This window comes from Malania oleifera, chromosome 2, assembly GCF_029873635.1.
Source record: "Malania oleifera isolate guangnan ecotype guangnan chromosome 2, ASM2987363v1, whole genome shotgun sequence".
Classification (NCBI taxonomy): Eukaryota; Viridiplantae; Streptophyta; class Magnoliopsida; order Santalales; family Ximeniaceae; genus Malania; species Malania oleifera.
The window spans coordinates 3254213-3275003 of NC_080418.1; the positions used below are offsets into that span (position 1 = coordinate 3254213).

General features: G+C 35.9%; 1 protein-coding gene across 2 annotated transcripts in view; it reads left to right on the plus strand.

The window, feature by feature from the left end:
- The first annotated feature begins 12070 nt into the window (after window positions 1-12070).
- The window catches only part of LOC131149381 (N-terminal acetyltransferase B complex auxiliary subunit NAA25), a 32660-nt gene continuing 23939 nt past the window's right edge, over window positions 12071-20791 (plus strand). For both annotated transcript variants that reach the window (XM_058099780.1, XM_058099781.1), the window contains exons 1-7: window positions 12071-12405; window positions 13877-14033; window positions 14113-14231; window positions 14331-14405; window positions 16343-16436; window positions 16540-16658; window positions 18925-18995. In XM_058099780.1, the coding sequence (XP_057955763.1) occupies window positions 12259-12405; window positions 13877-14033; window positions 14113-14231; window positions 14331-14405; window positions 16343-16436; window positions 16540-16658; window positions 18925-18995 (782 nt within the window). In that variant the 5' untranslated portion in view covers window positions 12071-12258. The remainder of the gene's footprint in view (window positions 12406-13876; window positions 14034-14112; window positions 14232-14330; window positions 14406-16342; window positions 16437-16539; window positions 16659-18924; window positions 18996-20791) is intronic.

A 20791-nucleotide genomic window follows, 5' to 3' on the forward strand; every position in this document is an offset into this window, starting at 1 on the left:
TAACTTCCATTTTTTGTGTCCACTTTGAACTCTATCTTCAATAAGCTTCATCATTTCTCATGTCTTTAAGTATAATTGTCAATCATTCTCTTTAGACACTTGAATTTGATCTCACGAACACTTTTGAAGCCTGAAAACTTAAACACACAAGTTAAGTATTATTAATTTGGTATCATCAAAACCTAAGATTAAGCCTTGTTAGGCCAACACAAACTATCTGCAACCACATGACCCCCACATCTATGCAATAACTGATTTTTAATCTCAATCATCATTCAAGTTTTATTATGTAAAACTCAAAAGAGTACAACACCAAATTTTAAATGTATATTTGTGGATTGCTACTGCGTTAACAGTACTATTATTAAAAAATAAAAAATATTACTATAATGTTGTCAAGTACTGGTGCATGGTTTATAATGCATAATATTTTGAATAAAAAAAATATAAAATACAATTATTGATCTATGCATCAATTGTTAGCACGGTTACAAATGAACCAAATTGCTCATAAACTATTTGGTGCTCAGCTGGATAATGATTTACTTGAACTCATTTATTAACTTTAACAAGTTGAGTTTGAGCTCAAATTTTGAACTCATCATCTAAACGAGCTGAGTTTGAGTTTGTTCATACCCGACTTATTAGACTTGCGAGCTAGTTCGTTTACTAGTTCATTAATAACTTGTCAACTAAATCAATATTAAGCTCAAAAACTGACTCGATATTATACTCATGAACAAACTCAATATTAATTACGTTAAACATTTGATTTTAATTTTTTACTTTATATATTTATTAATTGTCAATAAATTTATTAAGTTAGTGGTTTTGTTTGTTTGTTAGTCTGAAACGAGCTTCAGTAGAGTTGAGTTTGAACTTGAGCTCAAGCTTGGCTCGCAAACTCGAGTCGAGTTTGAGTTATATATATGCCAAACGAATCGAGTTTGAACAAAAAATTTTAAACTCGAGTCAAACTCGAACTTGCTTATAAATAAACAAGCATGCTCGTCACAACTTGGTTCAATTCAACTCGTTTCAAACTCTAATTATTAATAGCAACAAATTATTATTGAATGTGAAATTGAAACATTATCTGATTGTTATATGTCAAAGTTCAACAATCGATTAAAAAGTATTGATAAAGTCTGCCAATTATTTGTGAAACTTATGCATGTTATTTAATTGTTTATTAAAATATTAAAAATTATATTCATCATAGGAAGAGACATTGCAGTAAACATAATTGAGGTGGTATGACATGCTTTGTTATAATATATTAGTTGAGAGGAAAAATAATTAACTAATTTCAACAAATGATAGATGCCACTTCACTTGTAAATTTGTTATGGTGATGAATAACAAGAATCAAAATGTCATTAAACTTAACTAATAAATCGCTCACCCCCCAAAAAAAACTGAGTTGAAATTAAAAAAAAATTATGTATAATTATAACTATAATTGTATATATTAATTGATTTACAATAATAAACTACCTCCCTCCAAATCTCCCCTCCTCTATTACCCTATTAAATTTCATTTCTAAAACTAGAAAGAATTGGACCCTAACATGCTTAATGGAGAACTAGAGATGGACCACGAACTCAAGGTCCAAATTCGTAATATGTTGAAAACACAAAGCATAATTTTTACTACATATTTGCATAAATATTTTATACAAACAAAACCTAAATATTTTGAGTTTTTTCCCATTTTATTATAAAAAAGAAATAAAATATAAAATAACACTCTGATTGGGAAAAATTTTCCCAAAATAATGCTCACGTAATCTCGCAGCTTCATGCTGCGAGATTTAAACTGATGGCCGCTCTGCCTTCGACGCGTGGTAAGGAGAGAAACAGGGGGCAGGTGACGCGTGGCGACGCTTGAGGAAATCTCGCAGCTCCAAGCTGCGAGATTTAATAAGGCATTGAACTGAAATGTGACACGTGGCTGCGAGATTTAATGAGGCATCGAACTGGAACGTGACGTGTGGCGGAATCTCGCAGGACTAAGTTGCGAGATTTGCGCCTAAAATCCATCTGCGTGGTGACACATGGTAAATCTCGCAGGATAGTCCTACGAGATTTGCTTCGTCTGCTCAAATCCTTCCCGAGCTCTCTCAGAAGACAATATCGCAGAGGAGAAAAGGTTGCAGACCGTTCGAGCTAAGCTTGCAGAGGACCGTTGGCAGGTTACCGTTCGAGGTGGCAAGTGACCGTTCGGGCGAAGGTGAGGTGAGGCTATTTAAGGGCCGAAGATGGGGTATGTTATTTTTTATTTAGAAAAAAACGTGAATATATTATTTAACTTACTGAGATTTATTTTATGTTTTGAGTTGGTTTCGTATCATATTTGCGTTCCGACTATTTGGGTTCGTTGCTGCATCTAAAGGAAGGTTAATTTTTTTAATTAATAATTTCATTAACGTTTGTGTCTCTATTAGTATGTGTATATACTCCGCATAATGATTTGTAGAATTTGGTATTGCTGTACACTTAGGGCCTGTTTAGTTTTTGAAAATAATTTTTTTTCCCATTTTCAGGTTTATTATTACTATCTTTAGAAATTGAATGTTTAATTTCAATTGTGTCACTTGAGTAGTCTTGAATATTTCAGTTTAGAAAATTTATTTATTATTTACTTAATTGATATTACTTAAGATTCTATGTTTCATAATAAAAAATCGAATCGCAACATCAAACCAAACCAAATCGAAAAATTGGTTAACCATTTCTTTGGTTCAATTTTGGTCACAAAATTTTAATTTTTTTTATTTATCAATTTGGTTTTTATTTGGCCCATTCAATAATCACAAGTAACCAAACCAAACCGATATACTATAAATATATATATATAATGCATATTATGTATAATATCATGTAAATTTTTAATAATTTAATCTTGAATATTTTAAATTAAAAAAAGTATATTGATCTAATATTTATGCTTCAAATTTTATCTTCAATATTTTAAATTTACATATTCATTAATATCAAAGAAAAAATACTGTTTAGGACTTTTGTTTGTTTGTATTTTTTGTGTTGTTTGTGGGTCTTAACTCACTTTGATAAGGTTGTTTAATTACAAAACCATTATTAGATAAATTGATCCATAATTTACATTATCTATTATTTGGGTGTACTACTTATGCGCGTCTCCTTGATCATCAAGTATAAATTGAGACAAAGAGGTAGGATAGTTTAACATGTAATAGATATTTACATTATCAAAATGACTTAATTGAGATACCTTTGGCTGTCGCACGAACTAAATTATTATAAAATTGTGAACGTAGAAAAAGTTAATCTTTTACCAATATTTATTATTTATTAGAGTCACATGAAAGAAAATGACAAAAAAATAAAAATTGTTGTTATTTTTAGACTTCTTACATGACGAGTGACAGCGGTAACCACCTAAAAAGGATAAATTAGTAGGTAGATTTCTACCTTATAAGCTATGGGCTAAACCAATTAGAATTAAACAACACATACATACAAGTACTACATAAGCTGTTTTTTACACTTAATTGTTAATTTTTTGAAAACCCTTCTTAAAATTTTTCAAATCGAAAAAGAAATATATTCTTTTGACATGCATATATGCAAATAAAAGGGCTATATATTTCAAGATTATCATACATTATGTTGAAAATAAAAGGATTGGTTACATTAAATAAGACAATTCGCTTAATGAAGTTACTTAAATTTTAAATATCAATACGGCACCACGAGCTCATAATATCAAACACTAAAAATTACATACACAAAAAAATATTTCACCAAACTAATCAATGAAAACACGGGATGTGTACATAACATCCCTTATTTATCTCGAGTAATTAATTACTTTTAAAATGTTTGTCCTTAATATCTTAATTAGCTAGTAAGTAAATAAACATGATAAATACAAATACATATTTGAAACAATCGAATTTTTGAAGGAAGCTAAACAAAATAAAATAAAGTAGAGAGAGATTGTGAGTAATAAGATAGGAGGAATTTGATAATACAAACTATATAAATGACAAAAGGTATGTGGTTAACTAGTTCCCTTTGTGAGATAATTATTTAGATCTATCATTGTAGTGTCATCTTCATCAAGCTTTTCGCATCACTTCTCTATATTGACTTATCAAAATTTTTAAATTATATTGTATTTGATGACATAAATTTGAAACTGTATATATAAATTTGTTAAAATTTATATAAAATTCAACATAACCTAAACTTGAATCATAACTGATGTGTGGATTCTCACTCCTCCCAAATTTTGTTTAAGAAAAAATAGAAAAATGAATCTCATTTTCTTTCTTATGTATAAAAATCAACTTTCTAAATTAGTGACAAGATGAGTTCATTGGAGATAAATGATATATTAAAAACAATTTTTTATTAATGTTTGGCAGCTATGTGAATATGATAGTGGCATGCATATAAGTTGAAGGAATTACAAGTTAATTATTTAGTATACACTCAATGGCACATGATGTTTTGGAGCTTTTCAATCTATATTTGAGATATGTATATAGATACATATATATATATATATATAATTAATTTTATTATATAATATAAATATAAAATGTTAATTAATTTTTATGAAATATTAAATAAATATTTGTGACACACGTATTAATTGAAGGCTTGCTTACAAAAAAGTTTCAAAGATATTATATGTTATATCTAAAAGTCTTTTTTTTCTAAGCGCGAATTTAAATGCCTCCTGCATGGTTGATGCAGTGATGTGAATTGCATGCTGGTAGATATTATAGGTTCTTGCATGCTTAAACTATATTATTATATTGTTTGCAAACGTTTAAGGGTCATTGTAAAAATGGGTAAATGTTCAAATTACACTTGGCATGCTGCTGAAATTTCGATACGACTTTTCGTAGAAAAGTCAGAATTGCATGCAAGAATATTTTCAAAGTGACAAGTGAAATATTTAGAAAATATTGCATGCACATGAACGTAGTGAAAATAATTTTTGTTTACTATTCACTTAGCATATCACTTATACATAAAATTATTGTTTTGTGTAGGTCTTTTATATTTCCTAAGCGTCAATCTAGATGGCAGGAAGTTTAAGTAGTATTCTAGTTTCGGTATTGTTGTACATGGGGGGTAACATTATAACCGGACAAACCGGTGTTAGTTATAGTATTCCGCCAGTTCAACCTATTAGAATTGGTCATAGGTGTAAATTAACTAAATTGCATGCGAAGATATACAAGTATTTGCATATTGATCCAAATCAATATACATTGCGGGTAACCGCAAGATAACCGATTAAGGGGCATCATGATACAATCTTCTATGAGGTTGTTCCCGTAACTAGTGATTACGGTTTGCGCATGGTGTTGGATGCACACTGCGTAGGGACGACATATTTGACTGTGCAACTGTATGTTGAAAACATTCCTCAGATGGGTGTCGCCGCAGATGGGCAGCCGGGAAAGTCTATTGAGCACGTGGTTGAAGCGGAGGAAGAAGATGCAGATGTTGGTGGGATGCCTATTGTGGATATGAACGAATGTCCACGATCATCATTCGAGCCGCAGACATACGAAAGAACTACTATTCATATGAATTATCATGGTGTTTGCGAAGATGTTTTAGTAGTGCGAAGATGTTTCAGTAGAACAACTAGGATCGTTATTAGCAATAGCGAACAACGCGCTATACGTGGGGATGAACATCACGAACGATGTTCATTTACAAGATGACATGTACGAGGAGGAAATTGGTGAAGGGACGAACGAGTTCCCCGATGATGTCGACCCACCCCCCCGTCAATCGAATGATGCGACGTATACGGCAGATTTCATAGACGAACCTCCTATGTATGGTGTAATTGATGTAGATGCTGCAGATTTGTCCCATGGTGACGAGCCTCCTATACGGGTAACTCGTTGGGATGAATCATCATAACTAAGTAAAGGGATGCTATTTGGGTCAAAAGATCAATTGATAGCTGCTGTGCGAATTTACCACGCTTGAACGCACCATGACTTCCACATCCTGCAGTCGACCCCACTATTATGGGTTGTTAGGTGTAAGAACTCTGAATGCAGTTGGAGACTGTGTGCGATGTATCGTCAAAAACATCGATTCTTCGAAATCACTCAATATGGTGGTCCACACACATGCTTGAATGAACTCCTCTCGCAAGACCATAGCCAAATCACGTCGTCCCTTATTGCTAGGGAGATTGTGAATATGATAAGGGGTGATGCATCGACCTCAATCGCTACATTGAAAGAATTCATAGATCGTCGTTTTGGCTATTCCATCTCATATAAGAAGATTTGGTTAGGAAAACAGAAGGCAATTGCCCAAGTATTCAGCGATTGGAAGAAGTCTTATCAGACGTTGCCTAGGTGGATGGAAGCAATGTGCACTTATAATCCTGGTACTGTCGTCAAGTGGAGGTGGAACCCTATACCAGGCAGTGATCAGACCGTAACATTTGTATCAGTCTTTTGGGCGTTCGCAGCATCTATTCAGGGTTTTCCTCACTGTCCTCCTGTGATATGTATAGATGGGACACACTTGTACGGTAAGTACAAGGGAAAACTCCTTATTGCGACGTGCCCGGATACAAATAGGCAAATATTTCCCCTTGCATTCGCTATTGTGCAAGAGGAAAGTTTGGACACATGGAATTGGTTTCTGTGTTGTCTTCGTTCCATTACCGATAGGGACGACATTTGCCTTATATCAGATAGGCATCCAGGGATCATTGCTGCAGTGTCTCATAATCCCGATTGGCAGCCACTACATGCGCACCACCGATTCTGCCTTTGACACGTTGTAAGCAACTTCAGCACGAAAGTGCATAGTGTCAATCTGAAGCGAATGACTGAGCGAGCGGGAAGGGAGCATCAAGTCAGAAAGTTTAACACGTGGATGGACAAGATTTTCGATGAGGGTGGGGAACTCGTGAAGACGTTCTTTGATCAAATCGTTCCTCATATGTGGACTTAGTGCCACAATGGTGGTAGAAGGTATGGGAACATGACGACAAACCTTGTCGAATGTGTCAACGCCGTCCTTAAGGGCGCTCGTAGCCTCCCAATCATTGCCCTTGTGCAACTGACATTTTATCACGTTGCACATTATTTCAACAGCCGACGAGAGGCTGCTCGTAATGCAATATCAGCAGGAAATGTATTAACTCCTCATATATTGCTTGCGATGGAAAGAAGGAAGTTGAAGGCGACCGGACATTGCGTGATGACGTTCAACCGGTCTAGAGGTACTTTTAACATCATGATTGCGCAGTTGGGATCTCATAAAGGAAACAACGTGCAAACCCTGCGCATTTAGGATTTGCATGTCTGCTCGTGTGGGAAGTAGCAAGCCTTGCACTTTCCATGCTCCCACCTTCTCGCTGCATGTGCGAAGACATAACTGAATGCCATGCAGTACGTTGAGCCTTGTTGGAGCACCGCCGAACATTATGCGACATATGCGGCAGATTTTTAGCTGATTATGCACGAGGCGTACTGGCCAGCATCGTCGTTGCCGACTATACAGGCAAATCCAGTGTATGCTTGACATAAAGGTTGTCCAAGGAGCTCCCGTATACACAATGAGATGGACCCTAGGGAAGGTAAGAAGAGGAGCACGTGCAGTATATGTCATCAAGAAGGACATAATCGCACAAGGTGTCCGAGAAGGACCCACTCGGCCGATGCAGCTGGACCGTCGCGTTGATGTTGTATGCAGTTTGAGACTCTTTCACACCCTTTTTTTTTTTGTATATACCTATTCTGATGCAACGATGCATTTTCCAGGATTGATCTAGGGCCGTCCGATCCGAGCATCTTCACGATGGGTGATTATCATAAGGCCAGCTGAGCATGGACTGATGGGCATGCGGAGCCCCTGTTTTGTCGAGGGGGCACGCAGTTTGCGGAGCGTTGGTTAGAGGCAAACCCCCGCATTATACGTGATGCGGGGTTTTATGGCATTTATCAGATTGCTCATATCTAGCTAGATTGACATCTTGTCACAGCATTGGTGGAGCGATGGAGACTCGAGACGCACACGTTCCACCTACCTCATGGCGAGGCCACCATCACATTACAAGATGTAGCTATTTTGTTTAGGTTGCCAATTGATGGGCGAGCCGTCACTAGTCGCACTGCTGGACCAGTGGAGGGACCTACAGACCGTCAGGGTCAACTCGCCCTGCGTACTATGTGCGAGCGTTTGTTAGGTGTCGTTCCGCCTAACAGCGAGTTAGTTGGTGCACGAATCCTTATGCGGTTCCTCGAGGGGGATGCGTTTCGTGAGCTCCCGGCACATGCAGATTTTCAGACGATAGCATGCCACGCACGAGCCCACTTGTTGCGTTTGATTTGTGGGGTGATCTTCTCTGATGTTTCTGGCAGTTATGCACATCTTATGTTCCTTCTACTCCTTGAGGACTTCGGAGTGTGTCACTCATATAGTTGGGGGTCTGCCACTTTGGCGTGGTTGTATATGGAGATGTGTCGCGTCGCGCACCACTCGAAGACACAGATTGCGGGCCTCTTTCGCTTACTCCAGGTTTGGGTTTGGGAGAGATTTCCTTCATTCGCGCCTACGCGGCGAGGTTTCCTGTAGATTGAGAGGGATCAGGACAGTTGTCCGGTTGATCCTCTCCCACTCGCATACCGGTTAGTACAAATTTTATCTATCCCTTCTCATTCACTCAATAACTATTGCGAATACTAATTCGTAATACGTAGTAGTCTTGCATTTGGGAACTTACGTTTCATCCTATACAGATGGAGAGACGACTTGAGGGCATCAATGGTTGCGCTTCACACATTGCCCTGGTATAGGTTCGAGTTGGACATGCACCGGGAGCATGAGGTATAAATCAGTTAAAGTATAGCACATGATATTCTTTCTTTCTTTCAATTGTGCATAGTCTGCTTATCTTTTTGTTTTGTCTAACTGCAGTTTTTATGGATGCCCTACACGGAAGAGATTTTAGCCGACATGCCGCCTGCCTATGCAGACGGGAGGGACCTGTGGGTAGCTCGAGTGCCACTCATATGCTTTCATATTCTTGAGTGGTATCTCCCCAATCGAGTCATGCGACAGTTCGGGTTTCGACAGGATATTCCCGCCCCATTTATGACTTCGGGGGTAGATATTGTTGGGGATGATCTCCACGGCATGGATGGGCGTGGTCGAGGGGTCACAGACTGGTCGAGTACGCACGCGATATTCGTCATTGTGTGGGAGCATCGGCAAGACTACATCGTACGAGGAGTGGCGGAGCACGTTCCGATGCGTCTAGATGACCCATACTTCACTTGGTATAGGTCTATCACACGCTGCTTCGTCGACAGGATCGCAGCTATATATTTTAGCCTCGTAAGAAGACTAATGCCACAACTCATTTTATGATATATACCTTCCGATTTGAATGCGTTAATAATATATGTTCATAACCTGTAGGCTGACATAGTCATTGAGGCAGACTAGATCTCGTCGGATCCTACGATCCACCGATTGATGAGTGTTGCACTGGACCTCGTCCATGAGGATGGTCGACGGATCCCAGAACGAGGAGGTCGACCTGATGTACCAGCACGAGGAGGCCGACCAACTCTAGTACGAGGAGGACGACCAGCTCCAGTACGAGGAGGATGACATGCCTCCTCTAGTCGTCCAGGGACTCTCATGTCCTCCCCACCAGTCGTACAGGCCGAGTACTTGTTCGGCCCGTCAGCGCCTTATGCGCCTTCCACTGCAGCTGATATTGCCTGACCGTCAAGCATACCGACTGGTGCCCCATCCGATTCTGCTGCTACCCCATCGATGTCATTTTTATTGGATGATTTTTTCGACGGGGTGGAGGTCGATGCACCCCTTATGCCGCCTCGTTCTTGTCCCGAGACATTGTATCATTTCTCACCGCGTGCGCTCTGCATGGCTGATGATGATTATGCAACACCTCTTGGGGGAAAGGATCCACATCTAGCATGACGGGACAAGACACCTGATGATGCTGACCAGCAGGGAGAGGGTAGACGCAGACGGTAGCCACCACGACCTCGAAGACGACCTCGCTGCGGCACGGAGTAGTTTAGCATTATTTTCATTGCATTTTATTTGTATGTATATCAATGATTGTTTTGATTTCATTTGTATATAATTGATTATTTTTTTTTATTCTTTTGTATATATCATTTAATAATTCGTATCTCTAAATAATTCAATACTGCAAAATATAAAAAATGACACATAATTCGTATCGCTAAAATTTGCATGTCTAGTTAAGTTAATTCCTTAAATTGAATTATCTTTTACTGCAAAATTCGTATCGCTAAAATTTGTATGGTATTTGGTTAATGGATTTTACTTTTCGCGGTGTATTTAGTGTCGTGAGCAGTCAAAGTAAGATTACTTGTGTATTAAAAACAATTTTATACCTTATCTCAAAATAATAAATTAAATAAGAATAATCTACCTACCCATATGATAGTATCCTAAGATAATTTTCGTATAATTTTAATCATTTCTCAGTTAAAATTAACAATGTGTTTTATTTAAATTTAATTATAATTTAAAATATAAAATTTAAGTTTATAAATTTTATAAAACTTAAATTTAAAATATAACAATTGCTTAATTGTTAAAATATAACTTTCCCTTATAAATTTAAAATTTAATTAAATTTAATTTTTTTAAAGTTATAATTTAAATTTAATTATAACGTTCCCTTTTTACAAATTTAAATTTAAATTTAAATAATAAATTTAAATTTGTCTTGCAAAATGTTTAATTGTTAATTTTAAATATTACATCTAATAAACATTTTATAGCATTATAATTACTAGGCATTTTTATAACTTATTGAGAAATTTATCTTTTCCAATTATATTTTTATAAAATTTTGAAATAATACAAATTATTTTGTCATACTTATATAATTAGTTGGCCCAAAGCATCAAAGCAGTCAATTCGAAATTTTTGTTCGGTCTCTAATCTACTTATTTGACTTTAATCATTATATTAATCATATATATTTTTTTATTTACTAAATTAATGTCATTTTAAAATATCATTTTATTAAAGACAAATTTTGTCATTCCACATGCATTTAATAGTTAACTAACAAATTATTCATTTCGTCAATAAAATTAAATTATAAGAAATTTTTTAGTATTTTTTTGTAATTTCAGGGGTTAGAATCATATTTTGAATTTTTTTTTTTGGATTTTATCCAAATTTTTATATCAAAATACTTATTTATAATCAATAATTTCTTTTATGTAAATCTTTATGTAAAAATCTTTTTTCTCATTATTTTTATTCAACTTGAATTTCCTTTCTATTATTATAATAATAGGTGTCCCTTTTAAATCTCGCAGCTTGGAGCTGCGAGATTTGATCCCGCCCCCGTAATAAAGCCCAATCATCATTATCAAGGACCCTGTGTAGAGAATACAATTTTCTTTAAAAGTGTTACATAAAAGTTTTTAATAGAATCACCTATGAGAAAATGAGTTTTTTTAATAATTAAGTATTGCCAAACTCAACCTTGTTGGTGGGTTCTCACATAAAGTGATTATATGGGTGCTGTTGTTTGTTGGAAAGGAGCCAAAGTACATCGGTCTCAGGTTGACCCAAATCCAGAGTTGAGTGTGTTATGCAACTTATTCAACAGTATAATTGAACTATTATTGCAAAAAAAAATGATGATATTTTTATAGGATGAAATGGTGGAATAGGTTGATCTTCTTATTTTACACGCTTTTTATTGCGTTTAGAAATGATTAATTCTTGCATTAACTTATCATAACAATATTTTCTTTTCTTTCAAAAATTAGAACCTACATGCTCAATTCATATTTTAAACTTGAGAAGGACTATGGCTAAAAAGAATAAGTAGGGTGTTTGGAAACATCATTTTGGGTAAGAATATTTTGGGCAAGAAACGCAATTTTATTTTTATTTTTTATTTTTTTGTCCTTCCATTGTTATTTTTATTTTTTTGATTATTGTAAAAGGGAGAGGTGCATCCAAACACTAGACGAGGCAAGCCTAGCGTCCAAACACTCTGATTAGGTTTTCCAGACGTTGCTTCGGACTCGCTGACGAAGCCGACGCCCAAACTGAAAGCACAAGTTCACTCGTCGTCACTTTCCCTCCGTCTTGTCTCTCAAATTCCGTCACCGCGTCAGAGCCACAGAGAGAGGGTTTCTACTTCGAGCATTTCTGGACTGAAGTCCTCACGGGAGGGAAATGGCCTCGAAGTTTGGGATGGCCGGCGGCATACCGGAGCGTCGGGTGCGGCCGATATGGGACGCCATCGATTCTCGGCAGTTCAAGACCGCTCTAAAGCTCTCGCAGTCACTCATCTCCAAGTACCCCAACTCGCCTTACGCTCTTGTAAGCATTTTCTTGCACATCTTTCACTTTTGCAAGTTTCGCTTTGGAGCGTGGAGCCATACATCTTCACGCATGTTTACCCTCAACAGTTACCGATAAATTCATTTTTCTGGAGTGAATTGCCTTTTGAAACTCAAGATTTCTCTAGTGTTTCCGAAAAATGTAAAAACGAACCTTGAGCTAGACTAGTCGCTAAGGAAATACTTGATAGTGCATTATGCTGCTTAGACTTCTTGTTGTTATTATTATTTGCAGGAGTTGAGTCGCAGTCCTAGTTTGGTTTACAGGACTTTGTTTATTTCTTTCAACAGTTGACCGTGAATTCATTTCTGAAGAGATGTGTGCTTATTAGATTTTAAATTTGCCATTTGAAAACACGAGCATTTTAGTCAGTGGCTGGCTTCCAGCCTTGTGCGTTTTGTTCTTTTCCTTTCTGTAGTTGTTCACAAAATGCAAAACAGAACAGTCAACTTGCTAAAGACTAGTTGATCAAATGCTTGATAGGGCCTATGCATTAGTTGCACGAGTTGAGTAATGGAGTCTGAGCTTGTTTTGCAAGAAGGTATCATCATAGGGGAAAAAAATGCAAATGCTGTGTTACAACTTACAAGTTGTACTCATGGAATTCTTTTGTGAACCTGTATTTTTCTCTATACTCGATTTCTCTTTTGTGAACCTGTATTTTTCTCTATACTCGATTTCTTAAGGCCATGTTTGGGTTCTGCATTCTGAGGTTAGATTGGTAGAGGAAAGGACAAAAGAGAGAAGGAAATTAAATTTTTTTTTTGTGTCCATTGTATATTTGATGGCTCGAATATTATTAAGGCTGAAAATTTATTCAAGTTTAATTGAAAATTAAGAAACATAAAGTTTTACGACGTTTAAAATAAAAAAAAATTTTTCATTGATTTTCTACATATTTTATATTCTTATTCATTTTTCTCGAGAAGCAAAATAGAAAAGAAATGAAGGAAAAATAGATTTATTAATATTTAATTCTCATTTTTTTTTTGTTTGATGTTTTGAAAGTTCAAAACAAAACCAAAAAGTTTGTACATTAATAGATATCATCCTTGATTTAATCTGTGATCCCTGTGTGTTTGTGTCTCTCCTGGTGAATAAAAAAGGGTGGCCTTAAAGAAAGCAAGGGAAGATTGGAAGAAAATAAGCAAGTTGCTTTTCTAGAACAAAATAAAAGTGTAATTCATTGCGTCTTATTGCTATGGGATCTTTAATTGATCACCTTTTCTTTTTACTGGGATAGGAGGAGAGGATTAATATGTGTATGGAAAATTATGCTAATTATGCATATCATATTGTCATTTGCATATCCCAATGGATTTTTTGGCTGAAGAGCCTGCCATCTATGTTCAGAAGAAAACAATCTATTTTAATAGTGCTGATGGTTTTGAGGAATGGATACCATTTGTTATTATTGTTATTATTGTCATTATTCCTGTTTATTTTGCAGTCGCTTAAGGCTCTAATTTTGGAAAGGATGGGGAAACTTGATGAAGCACTATCTACTTGCCTAAGTGCCAAAGACCAATTGTATACCAAGGATTCCATTTTGGTTGATGATCTTACTCTCAGCACATTGCAAATTGTATTCCAGCGACTTGACCGCTGTAAGTAAATGATTGACTGCCTAAGAGATTAACTATTTGAATGTGTTTTCTGACTTGTACTCATTCGCTATGCTACTAGTGGATCTGGCTACAAGTTGTTATGAGCATGCTTGTGGCAAATTTCCTAACAATTTGGAATTAATGATGGGGCTTTTCAATTGTTATGTTCGCGAGTACTCATTTGTGAAGCAGCAACAGGTTGAGGATTTTCTATAAACACTATTAGTATTTTGTGGCATTTGTTTGGCATGTTTTGTGCGAATGACTAAACTATTTTTGGTTTTTATTTTATTGTAGACAGCAATTAAAATGTACAAGATTGTTGGTGAAGAAAGATTTTTGCTATGGGCAGTTTGTAGCATTCAGTTGCAGGTTCTACCGAATCTCCCTGTCCTATTTTATGTTTATGTCTTTACGATCTGTTCAGTTGCAGATTCTAGACATATCATGTACTGTTAGACCCAGCTGGATTAAAACCCCCAAAACAACATTTTCTTATTATTATTACATTTTTTTGAGGGGGATACGCAACATAGGTCAAATAGTACATACACCGTGAGGAGGAGTGAGCTAGTTGCCATTAGTGGCAGTAGAAGGGGTAGGTGTCACGGGCCGAATATTTCACACCTTTGTGAAAGGACGGTGCAGCGCTAGCTAAAGTCCTTTTTTTTTAATTAGCCAGCCTAGCGTTTACCACAATCCACCAACAAAGCACTTTCATTGTCATTCAAGCAAATATAAACAGAAGCAATAAGCTACTTATGAAAGCAGTGACACTTAAGTAGTAAACATTGAAGTAACGTAATTCATTATCAACACCTCCGTTAACAATGTGTGTCTAGCGAGGGAGGCAAGTAGGCTAAAAACGTTGACAATAGTTAGTGAGCTTTACAAGTTGATGAAACACGCACCCTCCCCTAAAATGCTTTCTATGTTATTCTCACTCTGGCTCTAGGAAGCATCAATATGACCCAGGAGTCATGCCCCCCTTTTTAGCCTAGGGAAAAACTATCTTTGACAAATAACCCTACACTAGTATTTACATGATGGAAACCCATCCTAAACGCACGAGACAAGTAGTCACAGACAAGCATATTGCCGTGAATCGGCTCGTGATGTAGGCATAGACCTAAAATAGCTTGGAATGAGATAGTAAGAATTTGAGAGCCCTTAATTGTTAAGGAAATTGTACACGATTGTGTAAATTGGCTGATAGAGGATTCATTGTAGGCGACTTTTGGCTTGGTTTGTTGTTTTTTTGTTGTAATTACTTTCCATTCCTTGTCTATGCCACTTATGCACTAAAAAGCGGTGAAAATTTAGGTCTTATGTTGCCTTCACAAAACCATTCTTTACTCTTGAAGGAGGATGGCATTTTACCATTGAGAAAAAGGGGTAGAACACCCATTGGCTAAGTTGGTATTCATGTTTTGTTGTGTTGTTAAGATCTGAAGGTTGGTTTTTTTTTTTTTTTTAAGTAGTTTGTTTAATTTTTGTCAATTTTGTTTGCATTTATTGTTTTTTTTCCCGTTTTAATTAAAGAAAGTATATGCATGAAATATAATTTTTTAAAATTGTTGATAAACTCTGAAAGTTCAGTTTTTATTAGTTTTTTCTTGGTTCCTTCCTTTAAACTACATAAAGTTCATTTTTATATATTTTTTTGACTCTTTCCCTTACATTTTATGTCCAAGGAAAGCAGACACATGAAATATGATTCTTAATTGTCAAAATTTAAATGTATTTTAGTATTTTGCTTGTTGTTAGTATATCATTATATGCATTTTCATTTGGAAATGATTTGGGGAATTTGTTGTAGATCTAACAATTCGATTCTTGATTCTTGATTCCTGAAATTGGGATTTTGATTCATGATTTGAATCTCAATTTGACAGCTGTGGTGGGTGGACATGGGCCATTGAGTATTAGGGGGGAGTGGTGGTGTTGTGTGGAAAAATCTTTTTGGGTATTGGGAAGTTGAGTCCCAAGGAAAGTTTTGAGGGGTTAGGAAGACTAGGAAATTAGTTGAGAGAGGCGGATATATTTCTTTTTGCTGGTTAGTTGAGAGAAAAAATATATATTTGAATATATATAATTTATATCTGTATCCTTTGCAGCTTCCATATGATGATTGTCCGATGCCATAAGCCATAACACAATGATAATCCTATGAATTTCATTTCAAATGACACCTTTAGGGTTATGTCCCCCCTTAAATATGCTTGTAGGTGGATATTTTATAAAACTTGTTGACATAATTCAAGAAAGGGCTTGAAATGCTTATTTTGTGAGCTTTACTCATCTGGTAGGTGTTTTGCGGCAATGGGGGTGAGAAGCTGTTACTCTTAGCTGAAGGTTTACTCAAGAAGCACATTGCCTCCCATAGCTTGCATGAGCCAGAAGGTGCACTGCATATTTTCCACTTTTGTTTGTCATCATGGGAAACTATGTTCAAATATACTGTTACATGGCTGGTTACTTCACTCGCTGTTGGAATCTGTTGCAGCTCTTATTGTTTACATCTCAGTATTGGAACAGCAAGCTAAATATGGGGATGCTTTTGAAGTCCTCTCTGGGAAATTAGGATCCCTTCTAATGATTGAAGTTGATAAGCTGCGGATACAGGTATTTTCTTAAGCTTTATTTTTACTGATTTTGTCTCTGATTTTGGCATTATTTATGTTGAACAATGAAATAATATGTTTATTTAATTTAGTATGAAGCGAAGTGCTACAAAATAGGTATCGATGAAATTACTCTCTTTGGTAGAAAAATGGTAACCACAAAATAGAACTTATATACAAACATGCAGTATATAGGCAACTGTATATTTAAATTTATCTGTACACACACACACACATGATGCATGCTAATGGTATTTTGATTAGTGAAATAACTACTTATAGTGGGGCATTGGGAATTGGGAGACTTGTGTTTTGATAGTTGGCCATATAAAAAAAAAAAAATTCGCATAAATTTTATTATTTATTTTTTAGGGGGTTATAATAATTATACAATGGCATATTAAAAGGAGCAGAATTTGCATGGTTTGTGTGAGTTGCGGATGCAGATATTTTATTCATCTTTATTCTCACTGATTTTGCCTCTCCTGTCATTATTTATTGTTAACAACCAAATAATATGTTCATTTAATTTTTAATTTAACAATTTGAAAATTAGTTCATTTACAATAAGTATCTGCGATTATATATATAAAACAAAGTGTTATAAAATAGGCTTGCATGAAATCATGCTCTTTGGTAGAAAATAGTTGCTGACAACAAAATGGAACTTATATGCACACAGTAGACACATGCAGGTATAGTCAACTTTATATTTGAGTTTATGTGTACTGATATGTTTGTGTTTAAAATTTAAATACATATTTAGTTTTAAATTTTATTTACAAAAAATTACATGCTTTAATTGCATGCATTTGTCTGTATGTGTGTGCGTGCACACACAATATATGTTCTAACTGTACTTAATTTTTTTAAAATTAATCTAAATCATATACATACAGATTGTGTTGTAGTACTGCCCAGTTGTAAATTCTACCATTGTGTATGTTATTAGTGTTGTGGGCTAGTGACATCACTACTTAATAGTGGCCCATTGGAAATTAGAAGACTTGTATTTTAATAGTAGGCTAAACCAAAAAAAATAGTCACATAATAATATATATTTTGGTTGGGGTGGGGGTTATTATAAATTGTATATGGCATATTAAAAGGTTGAGTAACTAAGCTGCAAAACCCCAAGATTTATACTTCTGGGTGGGTTGGAGTCTAAGAGTCATTGAAGGGAAATATTTGGAAGAAAAGTTTGCCAGTTGCCACTACCTATATGGTGTATTAGGAACTGGAAGGACATAGTTTTATTGCTTGGCGAAAAAAATTTAGCCTAAAAATGTGGTAGATAATATGGGTTAATTTTTCGTATAAAACTAGACTAGTAAGCAAACTGCAAAATCATAGCACTTCCATGTGGAATATTTATCCAGTTATATGGGATGACAATTGGGCTGGGGTATAGTGGCAGATCCAGGACCTACAATTGGTAGTGGCTGAATCGTTTATGCCTCATGAATGCAAACACCTCTTGAAAATTTTTTAATTTATTTTATAATAATTATGTTTTTTACAATTATTTTTTCATAATCAATTTTTTTTTTTTACAATTATTTTCATAATCAGAAGCCTTAAGATTTTCATGTTTTTGAATCGCCCCATAATCAACTTATTTGAAAATCGCTCTGTCAATGTAAATGACTAAACAATCAATCATCCGATAATTTAGTGTTCAGTATGGAAACTGTAACAATTTAGGGTTCACCTCAAATTAAGACTTGTAATAAAATAACTCAATGTTCTGAATTTTGAATGAAAATTTTAGAAGATATCACTAGAAATCTAGGAATCTGAAGTTGTTCACTTTAAATAGCGCCCCCCAACCCCCCCCCCCCCCCCCCCCAAAAAAAAAAAAAAAAAAAAATCTAAAAATTTAACTTTGCTCCCTGAATCTTATTTATTTGGACTTAAGAGTCCATGTTGGGTGGGTGTGATCCCAAAACCCTGCAATTCTATGCCTATAATAATATATATTATTAGTGCTTTTCTCCAAGTTGAATGGGGCCTATAGCCTGCACTCAAATGAATGTTGATCTGCCCTGCTGGGGTATGTCATCCTTTGCGCATGCAATCAAACATTGGATGAGGAGGGATAGGATATCATATCTCATCACACCACTCCATTGTACGAAACAAACTGGGCCATATTGTACAGTACGGATTCAAATCTTGTAGGGTCATTAATCTTGCTTGAAACTTGTGCCTATTGCCTTGTTTATTTTTCTTAACAACTTTTCTACTCGTTGATTTTAAGTTGACAGGGGAGGCTTCTTGCTCGGGCAGGTGACTATGCTGCTGCTGCCAATATATTTCAGAAAATTTTAGAATTATGGTACGTGTGATGAAGCTTGAACTGTTGTAATTTTCTGTCAATTTAGCATCAGTGGCTGTCTTGGAGGCTCATTGGACCAAAAAGGGTTATAGACTGATTATAGTTATGAACAAGTGCAAGTATCATAATGAGGGTTTAATAAGCCATTGGTGATCCTTGTGAGGAAAATAAGCAAAATGTTGATCTGATTTAATATGCTTAACTATTTATCACCATTTTTTAGGATTAGCAATGGCCATGACCCTACAGGTTTCAGACAGATTATGGTGGCCATATGTCTGTGCAGCTGTGCAGCATTGACAGGCCAAATGTTTGATCTCATAACACTGAGTTTACAGTTTTTTTTCTCTTTACTGATTTACACAGCCTTTTGTTAGGTCATGCAAATCTACTTCGGTAGTTTTCAGACACTTATTTCTTAGAGATACACATTATGCTTTCTTTTTTTGGTATTTTGAGTGGTTAAAAATTCAGCAAGAAAACTATTGTTAAGTCGCCAACTGGGTTTTAAATGATACAATGAGGGATCTGCTGCAATTTCTGACATCCAGTGAGTATTTCATGTCAATGCTGAACTCTCTAGTCTTCCCTAGTGTAGGTATTCAAAAGTGAGAAAAATAATAAAATTGAGCATTTTGCATTGTTCATTTGTGTCCTGGGTGTCTTCATGTTCTAGATTAGGATTTTAAAATTTATTGGGAGGTGGGTATGCTTGGATGAGTTTGGATCTGCCACCACAATAGGCGGAGAAATGAGTCTCTCACCCTTTTCAAATAAGCCTGTTTGATCTTCTGCCTTCTAGTTGTTTGCTCGGCTGGTCTGTTGTGTGCTTTGAACTTTGGCATCACTAACTAATCATCTTGGCCACACTTCTCCTTCACCTGACCAACTGCCAGCTATGAGTTGCTGGGGGCCTCTACCTGCTCAAGCGCCCACTTTGGTGGAAAGTTCCATTCTCATGATCAAGGCCTCGTGCTCAACATCATTGTTGGTGGTGCGGAATTCTAACTTCAGGACATTGGATTTCAGCAACCTGGTCAGCTGAGGGTATGTCTTGTGCCGCCGCTCCATGCCTGAAAGAACCTAAACATATAGCATGCACCAGGCGCTTATCTACCGTGCAAAGTTTTCAGGGCTAGCTGTTCTGTTTTGTTGGGAAACTTTGATTTAATTTTCCCAATACAAAATCGGCTAATGCCTGAGCTTTTATAACTAGTTGGGGTCAGTAAATGTATGTTACTTTTTGAGCTCTGGGGAAGTCTGCTCAATTACGAAATCAGCTAATGTCTGAGCTTTTCCACTGGTTTATTTTTTTATTTTTTATTTTTTATTTTTTATTTTTTTGTGTATATATATATATATATATATATATATATCAGTAAAGAGAAAATTATATTAGCAAGGCATCAAGGGGATGCCAACCTGTGGTACAAATCATCAACCACTCTGTATAGTGTCACCAACATCAAGGATTACATTATGATCATTAACAATTTTCCCACCAAACCAGCTGGAGACGGCAATCCACTGTCTTTGTATCTTTGAAAGCTCTCTTATTTCTTTCTTTCCAAGCTCACCAAAAGATCGCGAGAGGGATGAGGTTTGAAGCCTTTTGCTTCTTCTTGGTGGCTCTGATGCCTTTCCAAGCCCAAATCTCCCCTCCAACTGAATTTGCTGTAACCCACTGCTGTACAGTCAAGGATAGAACCAAATTCCACAAGTTCCTTGTCCAGGGCAGTGGAGAAGAATGTGGTTGACTGATTCTGCATCAGCCATACCAAGAAAACACCTATTTT